Source organism: Ruditapes philippinarum, unplaced genomic scaffold, assembly GCF_026571515.1.
Source record: "Ruditapes philippinarum isolate M1 unplaced genomic scaffold, ASM2657151v2 ctg71_1_1_1_1, whole genome shotgun sequence".
In the NCBI taxonomy this organism is placed as follows: Eukaryota; Metazoa; Mollusca; class Bivalvia; order Venerida; family Veneridae; genus Ruditapes; species Ruditapes philippinarum.
The window spans coordinates 135,061-152,027 of NW_026863691.1; the positions used below are offsets into that span (position 1 = coordinate 135,061).

The window sequence follows — 16,967 nt, forward strand, 5'->3', positions numbered from 1 at the left end:
GCACCTGGCCAATACTGCCATTACTTTAATATATATTTTATAAATTGTATCGATTTAAAACTTTATGCTGAACGTCCATTGTAACATGTAAGTTTGAAATAAGTCTGAATAAATTCTGTTAAACGTTTATTGTGTTTTGCTTCTTACAGTCATAAAATACAAATGTAACTCCATTGTAATTGCAGTTAAAAAGATAAATAAGAACTCTGAATAATTTCAAGATTTTTATTTTCAGTAAGAATTTCAATAGTTCAAGATCTTATATAAACATTTTTATATTTATAGTTAGAAATAATGATAATTGATGCACAACACTAGAAAAATTTATGTTTCAACCCTAGATAAGCTAACACTTGGATAAAGAAGGATGACAATATAAATAAATATAATTATTATGTAAAGTTCATTTTCCCATATTGAACAAAACCTTAGGTTTACAAGACTTTGAACAGAACAAAATTACAATAACATATCTATAGATAAAACAAAGTTATCATAAATAAATAAAAGTAGCCATACAATGTACTGTTTCTATGCATGTGTTCTTTTTATAATTCAAGACAAAGATGAAATAAACATAAGGAATATTTATAAGTATATACTTTGTTCAAAACATTATATCCAAAAAATGTTTCCTTTTTTTTTCTTTTTTTCAAGAATAATACATAAAATGTAAATTTTAACCGATGGCAGTAACTAACACTTCAGACACATTAGGATCTGTAGAGCGCACAGTTAACTGCATGGTCACGCCAGAATCAGCCATAGCTAGCTTGGCTCGTACTAGGGCGTCATGTCCGCCCCTGAAAACTCCCGCTAAGTACAATGTATGAGAGCTCTTCCCTTCTGGTACTTTGTCTGACCTCTCACAAGGTTGTAGGCCCAAATATTGTATAATATTTTTCACAGCATCTGAATAAGAGAAATCTTTAATCAGTCACTGAATATCACAAACATACTTGATAATGAACAGAAACTTTGTAGAAGTATTTTTCGGAATTTATTAACCTAGATAATAGTTTATTGTAATATAAAATTTGAAAAAAAACTAGAAATGTGTCCATAGGACACGGATGCCCCCACACACCACTGTTCTGTCAATCTTATGACTCTAGGTCAAATATTTTTTGGACTACATGTGCCACAAGTTGAAAACTAAAAATCAACAAAGGGCCATAATTCTGTTAAATTTGGTCGCAGCAAAAATTCCTACCTTTACTAATATCTACACATTAAGGTTGTTAATCCCTGGAAGTTTAAGCAAAATCTGCCATCTGGTTTAAGAGGAGTTGCATTCACAAAATTTCTACATAGTCAGTGATTTTTCTCATTTCATTGGGAAGAGGCCTTTGCCTCTTGATTTTGGGAAAAATCATCGCTAAAATTGTTGATTTGGGAAGTAAAAAAGCTGGTTTAAGTTCAGATTTTTGGGAAAACTGCATGATTTTAAAGAAAATTTCAATTGGGAAGAGGCCTTTTTTCGGAGTCTGTTATATAAGTAGGAAAATCACTGATAGTATATAATGAAAAAAACAACAAAGGGCCATAATTCTGTTAAATTTGGTTGCAGCGAAAATTCCTTCCTTTACTGCCATCTACACATAAAGGTTGTTCATCCTTGGAAGTTTAAGCAAAATCTGCCATCCGGTTTAAGAGGAGTTGCATTCACAAAATTTCTATATAGTATATAGTGAAAAAATCAACAAAGGGCCATAATTCTGTAAAGTTTGGTCGCAGCAAAAATTCCTTCCTTTACTACCATCTTCACCTAAAGGTTGTTCATCCCTGTAAGTTTAAGCAAAATCTGCCATGCGGTTTAAGAGGAGTTGCGTTCACAAAATTTCTACATAGTATATAGTGAAAAAATCAACAAAGGGCCATAATTCTGTTAAATTTGGTCCCAGCAAAAATTCCTTCCTTTACTACCATCTACACATTAAGGTTGTTCATCCCTGTAAGTTTGAGCAAAATCTGCCATGCGGTTTAAGAGGAGTTGCGTTCACAAAATTTCTTCATAGTATCTAGTGAAAAAATCAACAAAGGGCCATAATTCTGTTAAATTTGGTCGCAGCGAAAATTCCTTCCTTTACTACCATCTACACATTAAGGTTGTTCATCCCTGTAAGTTTAAGCAAAATCTGCCATCCGGTTTAAGAGGAGTTGCGTTCACAAGATTTCGGGACGTACGGACGGACTGACGGACTGACACTCGGACGGACAAGTGCAACGCTATATGCTCCCACTCTGTGGGGGCATAAAAATAATTCTGAAGTCTAAAAAAAATAATTCTGAAGTAGACATCAAATCTGCCTGCATACAAAAAAGATTTCACCAAGTTTGATTACCAATTTACGACAATATTCAAATTTTTGTACTACTGAAAATGTACACATCAAGATGATTTTATAGCCTGTAAGACAAGAATACCTTCTAAAGTTTTCATTGTAGACAGGGCATAGGTATCTTCTAACTCATTGTCTGGGCCAACTTCTTCCCAAGATGCACCAAAGTTTGGTTTCATCACTTTCTGTACATGGTCAGCAACAGCAACTTCTACATCTTCCAACTGTATTACATCATTATACATATATTACATAATCATCAAGCTTTGTAATTAAGCAAAATGTGTCTTTTTTATAAAATGTGCTTTCATTAATCTCTTTATCATCCACCTTAAAAGATTTTCCTTTAGATTAGATTAATTATTAACAAAATTAATGTGCATGTCAGGTTTTTTCTCTCTCCCTTTTACTAAATCAATGTGATAAGTTTTTTAAATTCAAAGAATTAAACTTATTACATCTCCATGAAAAATAAACGTTGACTTTTTATAATAGCTAACTAATGAAAGGCAATATATGCACAGCTTAATTTAGTAAATAAGATCATTTCAAAATTTTACAATTAAGTTGACAAATAAGCATTTGTGAACAAAGCGATGATAATAATAGCCAGATAAGGTTGCAAGGTCACACAAATGTTCTCATACATGTATATATTTCCATTTTCTTAAATGATTACTAAATTTTCATATAAAATGGCATCTTTGATAATTCATATAATAAACATACCACATATTCATCATCATAACCTTCATCATCAGCTTCTCCTGTGTTAGGATCACAGTCCTTTACTGTAAACTTCAATGTACAGCTGAATGTTCCAGTCACTGAAATTATAATACCATATATCATGCTGAATTAGAATGCCATCCATAGAAAATGTTGCACTGATATATCGAAAGCTGGATATTGATGACATTATCAAATTAAATAGCTAGTACATTGGAAAAAAATTTTAGTACATAAAAATATGCCAGATATAGATCAAATATATCATATCAATGAACTAGCTAGTACATTGTAAACTATTCAAATAAATGATATAAACTGTCGCCATAGTATAATGCATGTTAGGAATCACATATACATCATACTTAAGGAAATTATAACTGTTGATCATTCATTTTTACCTCTGACAATTAAATTAAGGGTTCAAGCTAGCCAAGAAAAAAAAACAAAAGAAAAGAAATTTTACCTCCATTCAAACAAAATACATAGACTTTTTTACAAAACTGGAAAAATGGGTTTTTAATGGTATTGATAATTTAAATTGTTAAGTGATACTGGCTAATCAATGTTTCGCATCCATGACAACAATATCCTTGTTTTCTTTATGCATCTGTCGGTTATCCCTACCCTTAGTTATATTCATTAAAGAATGAATAGTGAACTTTTCAATCATTTCAGATAAGAAATTAAAAGAATATCGCATGACTCTCATGGATAACTGAGTAAAAGTCAAGAGAAATAGAACAATGTATCATAAAATGTAATCTTACCCATCGTAGGATCTTCAGGAAGTCTGACGAGGGTATATGCTGTGCCAGGTGTATCATATGGTAGACTTGCACAAGGTATATACTTGATGACCTCAAACCCATCTACTGGTTCCATGCTTACAGTAACCTTCTCCAATACTTGATCGTTCAACGTGTTCGTACAGTCAAACTAGAGTGAAATAATATACAAAATGCAAATAACTTAAATTTGCTGTTTTGCATAGGAAAAGAAACAGAAACATTTTTTAAGTTAAGAACTGCCTATAGCTTCAACAAGTCAAGAAATTAGTAAACAAAAGTATACAAAACTGTTCAATCCGTCTTACAAGAAGAAAATAACTACTAATAATACTGCTATATAATATGAGGTTTACCTGGAACACAATGTATCTAGAGTAGGTATGCTTGACACAGCGCACCACATATTCGGTCTCCGACTCAGTAAGCTCAACAGGTAAGCTTGAAGACTTGAATAGGGACCCAAGATTTGCAAAGTCTGGTATTGCAGCAAGTTGCTCTGTAAAACATATACACATCTCATATGAAATTTCCACAACTGACAATTTCTCAACAAGAGCCCGGTTTGAGCCGGGTGATGCTCCCCGAATAGGTTTTGGACACAGAAAGTACACCTCTTGTAGTTTCAGAGTTATGTCCCTGGCAAAAGTTCAAAGTGCAATAATTCCAAAATTAGGCAAGGCAGAGTAACTGTTCTTTGCACTGCACTTCTAATCAATGTGATCTATCAACCTACAAAGTTTCTTGATGATATCTCTTATGATTTCCGAGTTATGTCCCTGACAATTTCAAAAAGTAAAAATAAACAAAGGGCAATAACTCCAGAATTAGGCAAGGCAGAGTTATGATTCTTGTGCACTGCACATCTACCCATTGAGATATATCTACCTACAAAGTTTCATGTTGATATCTCTTATAGTTTTACAGCTATGTCCTGGACAAGATTTTTCTAAAAGGGGAGATAATTCAAAAATGAGGCTTAACAGAGTTATGGTTCTTTTGCACTGCACCTCTTCTCAATGAGATCTATCTACCTACAATGTTTCATCTTGATATCTCTTATAGTTTTAGAGTTATGTTCCGGACAAAGTTCAAAGTGTTAAATAAACAAAGGGCAATAACTCCAAAATAAGGACAAAAAGAGTTATTGTTCTTATGCACTGCACATCTACCCATTGAGATCTATTCACCTACAAAGTTTCATGTTGATATCTCTTATAGTTTTAGAGTTATGCCCCGGACAAGATTTTTCTATAAGGGGAAATAATTCAAAAACCGGGCAAAATAGAGTTATGGTTCTTTGACACTGCACTCCCCCTCAATGCCCTCTACCACTGTATGAAGTTTCAACAAATTATCTCCAAGGGTTTTCAACTTATGCTCCGGACAAGACAACGGACGGACAGACGGAAGGGCGGACAGACGGATGTTCTAACAGGAGAGTAATAATGTGGCTACTCTATTGTTCTCTCTATTGTTCTTTTAAGCCACACAAAAGAAAATAGCCACATAAAAGCATTACGGAATGAATGACATCAAAGAGAAAGAACAGTTACCTATTGTCCCTCTAGCCACATAATTACTGTCCTGTGAGTGCAGAAGGACGGACAGACGGACAAGGCGCCGACTATATGCTCCCCCGAAATTTTTCGGGGAGCATAAAAACACACTGCCAAGGAATAAATATTACTTCATTTTTCTACTTTGTCATTTAAAACAATAAAGTCATAGAATTTTAATTTTACTTCAGATTTTTTATTACTATCACTTTGTATTTTGCAAACACATGTAACTAACTTTGCTATTGACTGTCTGTTTCCCCCAATGAAGAATCTCCCAAATATCATGGTACATGAAAGCTCATTTTTGTAAGGTCATTGAAGTAAACAAACCCGTTTTTGAGAACAGACAAATTATTTTACAAAGAATTCAATTTAAATCAGTACATACCAGCATACACATCCTGTCTGGAAGAGGCCACTTTATCTGTAGGTTTAGCAGTCATTGTGTCTCCTGCTTCCTTACCTATAAAAGTAATGGAAGTCATTATTTCATCAGAAATCTATTGCTAAGAAATATTCATATGCTATACCCTCATTACTTTTATTCACATAAACACATTAATATAATTAAATATGAAAATGTACATATGTTTCATAACACACCATATGACACAGTCTGTGTATGAATTACAAACCTCAAACAAGCATAGGTTAGGTCATCATATTAAACGTTCAAACTGTAATTTCACAACATAATGGTAAAAATCAGCACCAACACTGATAAAATATATGACTTAAATAACAAATTTATAGTGATCTTTAATGCAAGGTTTAGGATTGCAGATGTTATAGAATAGGAATACATTGTTTTACTTCAGAACCGATGTGTATCAATATGTAAAATAGTTAAGGTACCAACGCCTTCCAGCTCCACAGACACAGAAAGACCAATGATGCCGCTTAGGCTGAATTATTTCCAGCACATTCAATTGACAATTATAAGGGAACAATAATTACCAGGTAGAGATCTGGTGTCAGTGATAGGTTGAGTGGCAAGTGGAACAGTCTTCATATCAAATGGTTTCTCAGACGGTTCCAGGGTGTACTGATGCAAGGCACGTTCCAATCCAACCACAGAAACTTGTAAACCTGTAATACAGAAATACACTGCTCAAGAAGAGATACAAACATTAAATTTTTTACTTAGAAAAATATCAATACATGTATTGGTATCTAAATTTGTGAAATTACCCCTTCACTGTAAAACACAAGATCTTATTGACAGAAAAATGTATGTTTACATGTAAATTACTCTTTTCTTGCCATTATAGTATAAATTAAATATGACATAGCAAAACAGATATACTGATTAAAGAATCACTAAACAATGAAAGTTTGCTTGAAGTTTAACACAAATTCTTTGCATTTTATGCAGGATTTGTAATATCTTTACCATTAAGAATGTATGCAGAATTGAGGGCCTTCTGCCTCTCTCTAAGAACTCTAACATAGAAGGTTGCCCTGTCCCTGACCTCATCATCTGAGTCTAGTTCACATCTCTCCAGCAATACAACACAGCTATCCAATAACTCGTCACAATGAGCACCGAACTTTGCCATGGCTGTCACAGCAGCTGCTCTTACAGCTGCATTCTCCAGAATCACTCGGTTGTAAATGAACCGGATATACTTAGATGGAGTTGGTGTCCTCGGCCCCTCTCTACCGAGCAGGTGAAGAATTCTTGTAGCAAGGACAGTGTGCTCACAATCTTCGATAAATTCGCACAGATGTGCCAGACCAGCTTCTTTAGCCTCGGAGTTATCCTCAATGATGGTAATTATGCTGTCTACAATAGCCTTCTTGTAATCAAAGCCACCTTCCTCACGAAGCATGGAGGAGAGAAAGTTCATCATGACACCGTGTTTACGGGGATATTTCAGGCATAGAGATTGTATGGCCTGTACAACTACAATCTTGAATTCATCGGAGATTTCCGACATGAACGAGGAGATCTGCTTCATTAGTCTGTCTACACTGCTCTCACTACCAGTCTGAAATGTTGCAAATTGTATCATGGTAAATAATTTGTTTATAACTGGTTTCAAAGTAATCCTTAATCCACGAGGCCTATTTCAACAAATTTGAGGTATTTTTGGTACTTTAATTTACCTATTGCATCTAAATAAAGACAGATTATTGCATTCCAAGCTTTAACAAGTATATTTTCAATGAATTCTAAGGTCCACCTATAAGTATTTGTGAATGTGCAAGTGTTACAGCATAAGTTACATTTTACATATTTATTGTTATACAAGCATATATTTAGTCACATCGCATTAAAATTTAACATGAAATCAGCCTAATTCTGTATGCAAACATGTTACAATTATGATCAATACTAAGGCTTTCTTAAGTTGATTCAATACAAACTTTCTTTACCTTAAGCAGAGTGGTAATTGCCAATGTTGCTATGCTACGGTTACTATCGGTGATCAGATTCTCAAGGTCAAGGTTACATGCTGTAACAGCAGCTGGATGTTTCATGGCAACCTGAATAAATTAGATAAATGTTCTAATTTCACATAAATCTATATCAGCAAATTACATTTAAAAAAAGCATTACTTTAATTTTATCAAGTTACTTTGATCTTTTATTTTTTTATTAATCATGATACCTAAGAAACAACTTGACTTAAAGAATTCTAATAAAATATTTATCATCTCACATATGTTACATGATAATTATTCTAAATTTTTTCGGTATCTGATTTGCAATTTTCTGAATATACATTTGCTTTAACATTTACTAAGAGCTGATGTCTGAGATTACCTTAACATATTTGATAGCGCTCGTAAATAGAAATCATTCAGAACAAAAAAATAACAAGAATCAAACCAAAATCTATATTTATTTATGACAGACCTTTCCTCTCTCGACTTATATTTAAGTAATGTTTCAATAATTATATGTTAACTGAGACATACCCTATTCAGAGTCCTCACTGCTGCAAATCTAAGTGTTGGTTTGGGAGAGCTACAGAACAACTGTAGGACAGATACAGCAGGCGCGAGCTCCTTGGCGGTGATACCCTTCATGTTTACCATGGCGTGGGCCGCCTCGTAGATCACTATCTCACTCTTATGACGGAGACAACTTTCAATAAAGTCAAACATCTGGGAGCTGTTTGCAGCATCGTCATCCTCATACAGTTTACTTGCTATGCGGATCTAAATATTTGAAAATAAAACCAATTTAATACTGCAATGTTTAATTCATTTTATGCATGTCTTTGAAAAGTTTCCGATAATAAATCAGTAACATTTCTAAAATATATTCCATAACTAAAAATTCTACATCAAAAACATTATCAACACCTTAAATTAAAGACTCCTTGAATACTTCTAGTGTTTTTTTGTTGCATTGGTTATTTTTTTCATGAGGTATTATGGTTTAGCCAGTAAAATTCTTTTCAATGATTATGCAAAATATTGAAATTTGAAAGGATAAATCAGTTTCCAATATTTACAAAAATTTTGATTTATTAACTATTACAGATATAGACTTACTTAAAGTATTTAGTATATTAAATATACATAAAGTGAGTCCTTACCAAAAGACAGTAAGCATATGGTGACTTGAGAGAATGTTTGCTGAACTTGCTAACAAGCTTCGTGACAGCAAGTTTATCATGCTTCCTGATGTGGTACAATAATCCAAGAGCATGATACTGAAATTATATGAAACATATAATTATAACACTGTGAAATGACACAGCCAAGTAATTACTTTAAACATATTTTATTTATTTAAGCTGGATAGCAAAACAAGTTCTTGCAACTAATATTAATCACTTCTGAATCCTGTTTCATGGATCTGACCAGTACAGCTGTCATTTGAATAGATAAAATAATTAAAGTTAGTTTGCATTTTTTCCCCCCCAAAAAATGAATTTCGAAATATCGAAATAGCATCTTAGCTTAAATCTTTAGTACCTTTAGTATATATCAATGAACATATCTATAAAGCTACCACAATGATTTTTATCTTAGGTGTCACTAAAACATTCTGAAGAAATAAGATTTTACCTGGACCATGACATTATCACTAGAAACAGCCTCCTGTGCCTCATTCACCCAACGTTTTGTCACATCTTGACTTCCTTTGCTCAAATGCTAAAAGTCAAACATAGTTATATTTACAACTACATCATGTTTTTAGATAAAATACAACACTTAAAAATTAGATATGATTTTACAAATTAAATTTTATCTTTAAATATCTATAATCTATTATATATACAAATTTTTACAATATCTTTGATCATGGGATTTCATTTAAAGCACCACAAATATAAAACTTTTAATGCCATTTCACCTAATGGATCGAGTCCAAAGAACTTGGGTTGCATTTTGAATTTGGAAATGTTAAATGTTAACCCGAGGCATTTCATTATCTGAACATCTAGGTATGAGTAAACCATCAGACCAGGTCCTGTACTTGTGTCATAGACATAACTTTATAGCCAGTAGCACTCAAAATGTTTGATTTTAATTCTATAAATAGAAACTTACCAGTGACGAGACGAGAGCTGCACTAGACACGGCATGATTTTTATCTACAATTGCCTGCTTCATATATCTCTCTATACTCTGTAACATTGTTGTCTGAAATAAAAGACAAATTCCAATAATAGTAATATTATGTTTAAAACTTCAATACAGAACAACTGCATTCTTAGTTTTCTGATAAAATTGTTTAACAAACAAGCCACACAAATACGAACAATCAGTAATTATTCATTGCAGACTGCAGATGTTACGGCTAGATGCCTTCATCAGTTGTTTTGTTGTATTTTTTTATAAAACTGTTCTGCACTTTCCTTGAATCATCCATGATTTTTATCCATGACTTTTACAAGAACAAATTTTTCATATACATTCACAGATAATAAATCATTAGATCAGTGAGGTAGCTTTTAATTAAGTGACAGATTTGAAATAACATTTTATTTTATTTTAGTGTATCATCAGAGTGCCTATTTCTGTAGCAAATAACAGAATGAAAATGAGAATATAATACAATCAAACAAGAGTTATCAAACTAGTGCAACATTATTTCCATCCAACAAAATGGTAATGATTAATTATTGATTAAATGCTATGCAGTTATGCTATCATACTAAATATGTGTATTTCTTTAAACCTTATCCTTGTTTGTAAAAAAACACAAAAAACAAACAAAATAGCACTATATAATATTCCTTACATCAGTGATAGAGCAAAGGGCTCGTATGGCAGGTCCACGGAATTGATCATCTTTTCCCGTCATATCCTTCATCAAACTGAAAAATTAAATATAACATCTATAATTGTTTTGCTGTGATTCCAATACATTATAGTTATACTAGAAATATGCTATTTGGAGAAAGCCAAACTTCTTTCTTTTCTTTGCCAAGTCACTTCAACACATTGTGATTCACAGTAATAAATGTTTAAGCCTAACATAAATGTTTCAAAGTGTATGTTTTCAGGTAAAAGTAGTTGTTTTTGAACCAGCAACCTACCACACTCTGGCTGAATCCCCCTCCCCCCCCCAAGTCAGAAGGGAAATTGATTAATATGGGAATCACACTAGCAACAATATACAGCTACAGATTTTAAGTCAGTAACTTATTCATTAAGTCATGGAAGTTCCTGGTAAGTCTGGTACAAATAACTATAACAATCTTGAAAACTTCAGAAGTTCCCTGTGATCTATTTTTATACTCAAAAAACCAATTAGCATATACTGTGAAATCATTATTATTCGTGGGGCACGAATTTTCGTGGTTTTCGTGGATAGGTCAATCCACGAATTTAAGACCCGACGAAATTTTATCTCAACAAATACTTTTTACCATTTCTCTGTTCCATTTATCACAACATGCGTCGGCGCTTTTCCGGCCGATTCTTGTGGTACACGTTTGAATGTATACTAATAATCAGGTCAGTGACAAATTAGATCCATAAAAATTTTAATTAAGTTTTGCAAAATTTAAGAAACTTGAAAAAAAATCGATTGTATATCTTCAATTTGCTGTCATAAATGTTCGTCGCATATAAACATCCGGGGGACTACTAGTACTTGATCGCTATAGGCTACTTGATTGTATTAGCTAGAATACTTTGCATAATCGAGTAAATATGGGAACCCAGTGCATTAAATAGCACCTATAAAACTTTACACGACTAGTGTTTATATTATCCATTTAAATAAATTTCAATATGAATTTGTGTGACTGCTACTCCGAAAATATCAAAGAAGCCGTCGTCTTTTTACTAGATACACACATACATATCTAACTGTATTTAGGCACTTATTCTGATTAATTTATATGCATATAAATTTACACAGTCGATGTGACGTAGTGTGTAGTTTTGGACCGATTCGCTGGTTAAAAAGTGGCAGATATCGTATAATTTAGGCGATGTTTACATTGGCGAATTATAGGGGCAGTGTTACCGATGGAGCTGCATATCATGTCACACAAACGTGTTAATTGCCGTCAATTATCGGCAGTAACCGTGTTATTGCCAAAGGCAAGGATTAAAATAATTGACACGAGCTGTGTTATATACACGCGGTAATTAAAACAGCCCGGTGATTAAGTGAAAGATTACTTTCCATTGCTTTTTTTTTACAAGAAAATGAAAATCCACGAATTTAAGAACCCCTTGAAAATGCCAGTTTTGATAAAACCACGAAATTTCATGCCCACGAATACAAATGATTTCACAGTATGTTCAAGATATTACCTGCTGGTTACAATGATGACATCATTTGCTATTTTAGACATGTCCTTGATACCCATGTACATCAAACGCCTCAATGTTGGCTGTCAAAACAAATAGGAATAAGTTGGAATATATTGGTATACATATCTGATATGTTACAAACTAAGGTCAAAGTAATCCCTCTAAAACAAAGTTTGACTTAATGTGTTCATTAAAATATTCATTGCTGCCTTTTAACCATCAGTTTCTTTTACGAAATGCATAGGAATTTCATTATGAAGAAGAGAGTCTGAGAGATTAAATTATAAACAATAACCATTAAAAGCGTCTTATTTATGCTTAAACAATTCATACTGATTCATACACATAGCATGATACCTTTATTTTTTAAAGTTGAATTCTTAAAAATCTTTCATGCCACACTGGTCATTTACGATGAATAGTAATGATGACATACCATTTATTCCGTATATTTTAAAGTCCAATATCTGCTAATTGCCCTTGCCTAAAAAGCTCTTTTTTCCCCCTTAAAAATGCTCTACATTTCCCTACACATTTGTCACCATTTGTGATCATACTTTACAGCAGCATGCTTAAATAAGCTTGTTGATAAATGACTTCGGACAAAAAGACAGATTACTATAGATAGCCTGGGCTATGTAACTTGCATGTTTATGTGTGTCTTTGTCACATTCTAAATTTCAATCTTATTCCCTTTTCTGATTTACCAAGCTACCTTTACCCCTTCAGAAAGCAACAGCTATATTCTTTACATTATGTTTTTTAGAGATAAATACTCACATCTTTAGATTGGAAGAGCTTGGTCATGGCAAAGAAAGCTTCTGTGGCCTCTGTAGCACCAATAGCCTGATCTCCTTGATTGATCATATACAGAACCTTTGTCAAGATCATACCACATTTTCTTGGGTTTATTGGCGTCTCGTTGAATGTTCTGGCCTACAAAGAATGTATCCAAATATTCATGATAGGTGTATTTCAAAACCAACAAATTTTCATGTAAATGAAAGTTGTTACCATTGTTACTGATGAAATGCATTTTCTCAGTCATTTATGTTACACTCAACAATTATATTATTTCATATCAATATGAAAAACTAGGTAAATACAATTTATTTTTCAAATCAAAGTTTTTTCAAACCTTTAAATGAAAGATATGTTTTTGAAAATCAAAATTGTCTTTTAAAGCCATGCATTAATATGTTAATATATATCATAACAGTGTTCGAAATTAGCAGTAGACCTATAGCCCCAGACTACTAAATTTCTCCTTGGGCTACCAACTTTTCACAGTAACACGCCCCACCAGGCTACTGTATTTTCAGAGGCAATATAAACAACTGTTTTGAACAAATGAATCATGCTAGTGAATTGTCTTTTGGGCTAGTGAATATTCCGATCTGGTTGTCAGACCAGCCTAGTTGATTCAAATCCTAATTTCTTACACTGTCATAACATCCTGGACATCCGGGACTGTCCCACACTATCATGGAGGTGTCCCGGAGACGATTTATGTCCCCGTAATGTCAGACATTCAATTGTCCATTCTAAACATAGCTTTGTGCTATTCTCTTACAGATTGAATTTACAAACCCTTAGGTTATGTCATAATATTTGCAGGTTGTAAATATGCATGATGCTTACCTCTTGTAAAACTGTTGTCTTGTCAAGGTTATGAAATGGGTTACCTCCTCCTGCAATGAATATCAAAGCTTTATTTCACATAGAACATTGTTTATATACTTTAAAATTGTTTGTCAATGCATGTCAAGAAAATTATTGGAAGTGTGAGCTGCATCTGCTTGTAAATTCTTGTAAGTTCCAAATAATGTGCCTGACATAATAACTCATATTTTTAAAACTTAAGAAATGGCTTTTTTAAATTTAATGCATGTTTTCAGACAATATTTTGAGACAGGCCACCCTGCCTTAAAATATGGTTATATTTAAGAGGATTGATCAAAAAGTTCTTGGCTCGATGTAGCAGCCATCGCAACTTGTGAGCTGGTGCATTGTCGTGCAAGAGCAGAACGCCTCAAGTCAGTTTGCCCCTCCTTTTAAGCGCGATTTCTTGACGTAGACATCTCAATTCGTCTGCTTAGTATGTACCGTTTATGGTACAACCTTGCTCAAGATAGTCAATCATGATTATCACCTGATAATCTTCAATAAGATATCGGTATCAACGTATCATATATAAATGTCAGTGTAGTGGCTAGAAGTATATCAGGCCAATAACGTTTTGATCATTCCTCATATTTTTTGTTATCAAATGTATAATGTCTTGCAGGGCTTGGCTCAATGGAAGATTAGCCATGGGGTCATGGGTACATAATTAACACTGAACATCAATCTGATTTACTAATAGTAATTTACAAGAGGGCCATGATGGCCCTAGATCGCTCACCTGACCTGTCAAACTCATCCGAACAATTACCTAGACAAGCGTTCTGACCAAGTTTCATGACAGGTGTGTCAAAAATGTGACCACTAGTGTTAACAAGGATTATCCATATTTGAACAGTGTGACCTAGTTTTTGACCCCAGGTGACCCATATTTGAGCTTGACATTCGAGCAATTTCCTAGACAAGCATCCTGACCAAGTTTGATGATAATTGAGTCAAAAATGTGACACTAGAGTGTTCACAAGGTTTTTCTATTTTTAGCTCCTGTGACCTAGTTTTCCATCCGAGATAAATCATGTTCAAACTTATCCAAGCATCGACTAGACAAGCATTCTGACAAAGTTTGATGATGATTGGGTCAAAAATGTGACCACTAGACTGTTCGCAAGGTTTTTCTATTTTTAGCTCCTGTGACCTAGTTTTCCACCCGAGATGACCCATGTTCGAACTCATCCAAACAATTGACTAAACAAGCATCCTGACAAGGTTTCTTAATAATTGGGTCAAAAATGTGACCACTAGAGTGTTCACAAGGTTTTTTCTATTTATAGCTCCTGTGACCTAGTTTTTCATCGGAGATAAACCATGTGCAAACTCATCAAAGCAATTATCTAAACAAGCATCCTGACAAAGTTTGATCATGATTAGGTAAAAAATGTGACCACTAGAGTGTTCAAAAGGTTTTTCTATTTTTAGCTCTTGTGACCTAGTTTTTCATCAGAGATGACCCATATTCAAACTCATCTGAGCAATTGACTAGACAAGCATCCACACTAAGTTTGATGATGATTGGGTAAAAAATGTGACCACTAGAGTGTTCACAAGGTTTTTCTATTTATAGCTCCTGTGACCTAGTTTTTCATCAGAGATGACCCATATTCGAACTCATCTGCGCAATTATCTAAACAAGCATCCTGACAAAGTTTGATGATAGTGACCACTAGAGTGTTCACAAGGTTTTTCTATTTTTAGCTCCGGTGACCTACTTTTTCATCAGAGATGACCCATGTTCGAACTCATCCAAGCAATTGACTAGACAAGCATTCTGACCAAGTTTGATGATGATTGGTTCAAAAATGTGACCACTAGAGTGTTCACAAGGTTTTTCTATTTATAGCTCCTGTGACCTAGATATTCATCGGAGATGACCCATGTTCGAACTCATCCAAGCAATAATCTAAACAAGCATTCTGACAAAGGTTGATGATGATTGGGTCAAAAATGTGACCACTAGAGTGTTCACAAGGTTTCTCTATTTTTAGCTCCTTTGACCTACTTTTCCATCCGAATGACCCAGTTTCGAACTCACCTGAGCAATTGACTAAACAAGCATCCTGACAAAGTTTGATGATGATTGAGTCATAAGTGTGACCACTAGTGTGGTGGACGTACGACAGACATTCACCGATCCTAATAGCTCACCCTGAGCAAGCTCAGGTGAGCTAAAAAGTCATTAACAAAAAGTGAAATTCCCTTTCGTAATTCACTTTTATTAAATTTAAAGTCTATTTTAGTATATCATAATAAGTCTTAGAAAATTTTGGTATACAAAGGGAGTGAAAAGTCTTGGTGTGAACCGTCTTTTAAAGTGAAACATCCTCCCACTACAAATTAGTTGAATATCATAACTTACCAATTAAAAAAAATATTCCATAACAGTTTCAATTTAAATAAATGAATTATATGTTTCATAACAACGGTGAATCGTCACATAAGAGTGGCAAATCTTCCAAAGACGTCAAGTGGGTCGACCCGATGTGGGTCGACCCGTCTTGGGACGAATCGTCAGTGTTACGAACAGACAATTCCATATTATATACAGTGTGTTTCCTCTTGAGAGTGGAACGTCTGCTGCACCAGATGGACAAAGTAGTCCTATTTTAGACACAATAAAATCTTTAGTTGATATGACAAAACTTTTGATAAGTATGAAGATTTTTGGCAGGACACTTTTCGGCGTAATATTTTGATACGAAGATTAGACCATACAAAACTCAAATTACCCTCTTCTTCCTCTTTCTTGTCCCTTCTTAGCATATGCATTTTTCTCGTCGCTTTTTCTTTTAATTTAAGTATAAAACGGGTCTAATGTTCGCCTAAATTTTATCTTTTTCTCCACGTCAAGAGCACCTGTTTATGCAAACGTCAACAGTTTCCGGTTTAAGAAAAGCGAACTGAATTGCTTTTTCACGAAATGACCACAACGCTTATGCAGACAATAATTATAGTATTAAAACGCAGACAATATAAATATCGAGTGAATTCACAAAACGCAGACAAAATATAACAAGAAGGTGTAAATTAGACACGTAAAAGCTGTTTAGGTTAATGTTTTAGATATTTGAGATTTACAGGAATTAACATTTGATCATAAATTAGAATTTTAAAGATTATAAATATTTTATTCA

The 16,967-nt window shown here is 33.7% G+C and overlaps 1 protein-coding gene across 1 annotated transcript; it reads right to left on the reverse strand.

Moving 5' to 3' along the window:
- Positions 1-211: 211 nt before the first annotated feature.
- Positions 212-16,721, reverse strand: LOC132723014 (coatomer subunit gamma-2-like). Its single transcript, XM_060707663.1, has 18 exons — positions 16,563-16,721; positions 13,798-13,847; positions 12,937-13,092; positions 12,157-12,236; positions 10,628-10,703; positions 9,934-10,026; positions 9,448-9,534; positions 8,973-9,089; positions 8,347-8,589; positions 7,801-7,911; positions 6,815-7,412; positions 6,379-6,510; positions 5,810-5,884; positions 4,216-4,358; positions 3,842-4,010; positions 3,072-3,169; positions 2,428-2,566; positions 212-912 (listed from the first exon to the last, which is right to left on the reverse strand). The coding sequence occupies exons 1-18, from the start codon at positions 16,600-16,602 to the stop codon at positions 680-682; spliced, it is 2,640 nt and encodes an 879-aa protein (XP_060563646.1). The 5' UTR covers positions 16,603-16,721; the 3' UTR covers positions 212-679.
- Between the last annotated feature and the right edge of the window lie 246 nt (positions 16,722-16,967).

Coding starts and splice junctions, on each gene's coding strand:
- LOC132723014 (XM_060707663.1), bottom strand. CDS start 16,602: ATGCATATGCTAAGAAGGGACAAGAAAGAGGAAGAAGAGG. Junction 12,237..12,936: donor AGCTCTTCCAATCTAAAGAT/GTGAGTATTTAT, acceptor TTGTTTTGACAG/CCAACATTGAGGCGTTTGAT. Junction 3,170..3,841: donor TCCTGAAGATCCTACGATGG/GTAAGATTACAT, acceptor TTATAATTTCAG/TGACTGGAACATTCAGCTGT.